Raw genomic sequence first — 4663 nt, forward strand, 5'->3', positions numbered from 1 at the left:
ACTACGGTCTTTCCAACCTCCGTCGCCCGTCGACTACGATCGTTCTGATTATCGTTGCCTGACTATGGACCTTCGTAGCCTGACTACGATCTTTCTAATCACCATCACAAGATTATGATCCCTCCAACCCTTAAAAATGGTTCTTCTGGCTATTTTCTTTCCAAACTATGTCACATGCCAACTATGGTCCTAACCATCATCAGCTGACTACGATCTTTTCGACCTCCATCATGCGACTACAATCTTTCAGACCACTATCACCCAACTATGGTCGTTCACGGAATACAGTCATTCCAACCACATGAATAGGCCAGTCTTCTATTGAGACTAGCTCCCTTATCAATGAATTATTCTTACTCTAACTATTTAATGTGCTCTATATGATACATTGAGTCAATGTCTTTCCATGCAGAATCATTTTAACTAGACCAGTCCTAGTGGCTTTTCCCCATTTCATGATTTTCCATGTAAAAATTTTGTTGTATCTTATGACACTCACTCCCCTCTCTCTTTATTTGTATGTGTGTTGGATTTTCATTCAAATTTAATATATAAGCTCTTTATCTCTCTAATGATGACTGTAATTTTTATAAAATATATCCTGAAATTATTATAGGGAAATTAATTTTTTTAATTAATTGTACAAAATAAATTTTTAGTATAAAATTTAAAAGAAATTAAAATATAATAGTCAAATAAAAATCGATTATAATTTAAAAAAAATAAAATATTTATCCCAAAATATTATTTTTTGCTATTATTATATAATATTTCTAATTACTGTAAAATATACTTCAACATATATGATTTATTTTATTTATATTTTATTATGAGCTTATAATTTTAACCAAAATAAATTTATATATTAAAAATAACGAGATCTAATTCTTCATTTCACTTATTTTCTATTTCATCATAATATTCAAAAAATTGAAAGTTGAGTATCAATATTTTATCATATATATATGAGATGCCGTTAGCTGTAAGAACTCAAACACATGATACAAAGTAGATAAAAATAATGATCTTGATTCGATTAATTTTATCTCTTAATCTATTTGTTTCATTTTCAAGAGTTATAGTATGATAAAATATATCATGCATGAGCTTATCTCTAATATCTCTTGCTGGTCTTCGTTTGGCTCTCTAGTCTCCACTATATATAGAAATCCCACACCAACCCATTAAAACCAAACAAGCAAACTATCTACTTAATTAATCATGGCTTTCTTCTCCATGATGAAGGTCCTTCTCCTTTGCACTACTTCCCTCTCACTCCTCACCACCCCTGCCTCAGGCCAGACCTCCAGCTACTTGCTCAGCAATGAGCGGCTCAACACAGGCGAAGCCCTCATACAGGGTAGCGACAATTTTACTATCGGAAATGATTGCAACCTCGTCCTCTACAACTCTGGGGATGAGATATGGTCTTCGAACACCAAAGATGAAAGTTCAGGTTGCTACCTCACCTTACAAAGAAACGGCAACCTCATTATCTATAACAAAAATGGTATTCGCATATGGAATAATAAAGGACCTGAAGGAAAAGATGGAAACTATATCCTCATACTACTAACGAGCCATAATGTTGTTATATACGGTCCAACCATTTGGTCTATTGGGAAGAGTACCTATGGTTCTAACGATGTTGACATCGCCACTGCACTTAAAGGGACAACAGGAGTTTCAAGCGAGGAGCAGAATAACATGAGGAAAATGGGGAAAACTATGAAGCTTATGAGCAATGAATAGTCTGGGTTTTATAATTATGCGTATTAATGAATAATGAATAAGACATGCATGCGTGTGAATGCTGGATGAATGGGTTTATTATCTCAAGCATGTTTTTAATTTCCTTGCTCTGTGTGTGTTCTTATCGTTGAAATAAAATGGAAGTTTGTCCTTGTCTTGTAAGCTTTTAATGGAGTTGTTGTAGAAACTGCTTATCTATTAATTTTCCCCCCTCTAATGGTTTGATCTTTAAAAAATAAATGATAAATTATTTAGTTTCATCATGGATTTAGTTTGATATTAATTTTAACTTTTAACATCTAATTTATTGATTTGTGAACATCAACTTTTTCACTTTATTGATTTATGTTCCTGGTTCTGCTGCAGATTATATTAATTTGTTCTCCTGTGAAGTTACAAAATGAAAATTTTATTAAATTTAGTCTTCCTTGTAGTTTGAAAGTTATAGTAATTTCAAATGTTTAAAGTAAGTGAAATTAAATTAACTATTTTTTTAAACAAAATTTTTATCCACAGAGAGCCATATGACACTTACGAGTTTCTTACCTATTTAGGGTTTCTTCGGGTAAGGGCGGAGTCAGAAAATTTTATTAATGAGTGCACAAATTTATAATTTTAAATATTTTTTTTTATTTTTTTTCATGTGATTGATTTTATATTTTTATTTAATAATTAAATATTCAAGAATGTAAGTTATTACTTGTAAATTTGTGCCTAATATGAAAACTTTATACTACAATTTTTCATATACTTTTGTAGAATTTAATAATAAATTAACTAAAAAATAGTGGGCACTGAAAATTTGAATGACTTACGAGTCTAATAAACAGTCCATAAATAATGAGCTATCTCTCATTAGGGATAATTATATCCAAAAAGAATTTTCAGGTATATCTCTCCTATAAAAAATTAAAAAAAAAAAATTGTAAGCTAAGTATATAATTCTTTTTGGTTTCATACCTTAAATATGTATTTAAACTATTTATAAATGAAAAAACATATAAATAAAATGAAACTAAATTTAGAAAACAATAAAATTGTCAAAACTATCACCGAAAATATTTGTTTTTCTAGTAGTGAAATTTGTTTCTTCTTTGAGAGTTTGAGTAACTCTAAATGCTCAATTAGAGTTTAGGATCCTATCATTCCTATATAAATCGTATGCTATGGTATCATTGTTCTTTGAGTAGATTTAACTTGCTCAGGCTGCTCCATGAAACTACTTTTATTTTAGTTAGGCATATGCGTTGTGCTGGTTTTGATTGCATTTTTATGAAGGTCCAAAAAAAAAAAAAGAAACTGTAAATGGCGCTCTAAGGTTTCGTTTGGTTTATTTGCCGTTTCGGTTTCAAAAACGTCAATAGGAGAAATAGAGTTTTTTAAATGGAGAAGCTAATACATAATGCTTCTCAAACAATAGAGAAATGAAGTTTTTGAAAAAGTATGCCTCACATCCAAACATGTTCCGTCAACCGAGTTTCCCGTTTCAAACCGAAAAATGGAAAAAATTAACCGAAAAATAGAAAAATTACGTGGAACCAAACGAGCCCTTAGTATTGAAAAAGACCGCGGCAGGCAAAAAAACATATTTATAGGGACCAGCATTTTGCATTTTCCACAGCAGACATAATAAACTTTAGTACTCCATTCTTCATCTGCGTCCTAATAGCGTCCAATTTGTAGAGCTACCAGATTATGACTTATTTAATATTAAGAGATTTATCCTAGCGTAGAAGCAAAGCATTTACAACTGAAGGTTAACAGGTAAATAAGTCCAAGTAAATTGAAATGAGTAATTTATCAATAATCCATGTATTCTTCATAAGCAACAGAAGTTTGGATATTTCAGAGAATTGAATGTTAATCAGAGAGATAAGAAAAGCTGCCACAGAATCAGAATTAGTATAAAAACATATAAACAAGTAACAGCAAAATTGGTGCATCAAACGATCTGAGTTACATTCAGTACTCATATCATCATTCATTATCACTAATCTTAACTCAATTATCTTGGTCCAGCAATACATCTAGAAAGAACAAAACAATGTTGGGCCAGCAACACATCCAGAAACAACAAACAACAGAGTACAAACTGTTCAAAACAAAAGATTACAAATACGAGGAGGTTTGTAGCATTACGACCAGTAGTTTATAGCATTGTAGAAAGCACATTAACTAAAGTCCTGAATATTTGAAAAACCTAGCTATCTATCAAACAATGATGTTGTATCATGATTGTCATAGCAGTAACGAAGATAATGAACTTTTCGATCAGAGCAAATTGACATAAAAATTTCTCGTTTAGTTGGATCGTTGAGAAGCTTTGTAGCCAACAGAAAAAGTAACTTGTCTTCAAATGCTTCAGTTGTTTGTTCAATAACTTTAATTGCAGCAGAAATGGATGGTGTCTAAATTATTGACTTTGATGCATTAGTTCCTAAGATAAGGTTTGTGCATGAATTGACAAGTTGAGTAATTTAACTTCGTAGAAATGTAGAACCAAAAACTTTTTTCCTTCTACTGATTGAAGTTATAGAGGAAGGATATTACAATTGACTACAATCACTAATGCTATCGACATTTTGCGAATGATCTTCAAATACTCACTACATATATCAATGCATTAAGAATCTTTAGTAACATTTTCATGATGAAGTCCTTGGTTCAGAGTTCAAGCATGATCTTCGATAGCAACAACACTTAAGAACATCAGATCAATCATATCTTTAAGTTCAGAATCAATGTCACAATATCTAAATTCTTTTGTATCTAGCAGAACCTAGAAAGAAATTTTTCAGTTTATAGAATTAAAAGATATAATATCAAGATTAAATTAGCCAAATATATGAAATGCATAAAGCTAATATTTACCTATAATTTATCTTTCAACCATTCCTCATGTGTATCAATG

At 30.9% G+C, this 4663-nt stretch overlaps 1 protein-coding gene across 1 annotated transcript; it reads left to right on the forward strand.

Moving 5' to 3' along the window:
* Positions 1-1206: 1206 nt before the first annotated feature.
* LOC110100555 (mannose-specific lectin-like) lies at positions 1207-1953 on the forward strand. Its single transcript, XM_020828121.2, has one exon. The coding sequence runs from the start codon at positions 1222-1224 to the stop codon at positions 1750-1752; it is 531 nt and encodes a 176-aa protein (XP_020683780.1). The 5' UTR covers positions 1207-1221; the 3' UTR covers positions 1753-1953.
* Positions 1954-4663: the final 2710 nt, after the last annotated feature.

Source organism: Dendrobium catenatum, unplaced genomic scaffold, assembly GCF_001605985.2.
Source record: "Dendrobium catenatum unplaced genomic scaffold, ASM160598v2 fragScaff_scaffold_1333, whole genome shotgun sequence".
Lineage (NCBI taxonomy): Eukaryota > Viridiplantae > Streptophyta > Magnoliopsida > Asparagales > Orchidaceae > Dendrobium > Dendrobium catenatum.

Excerpts from the sequence above, each read along its gene's own strand:
- LOC110100555 (XM_020828121.2), top strand. The coding sequence starts at position 1,222 with ATGGCTTTCTTCTCCATGATGAAGGTCCTTCTCCTTTGCACTACTTCC.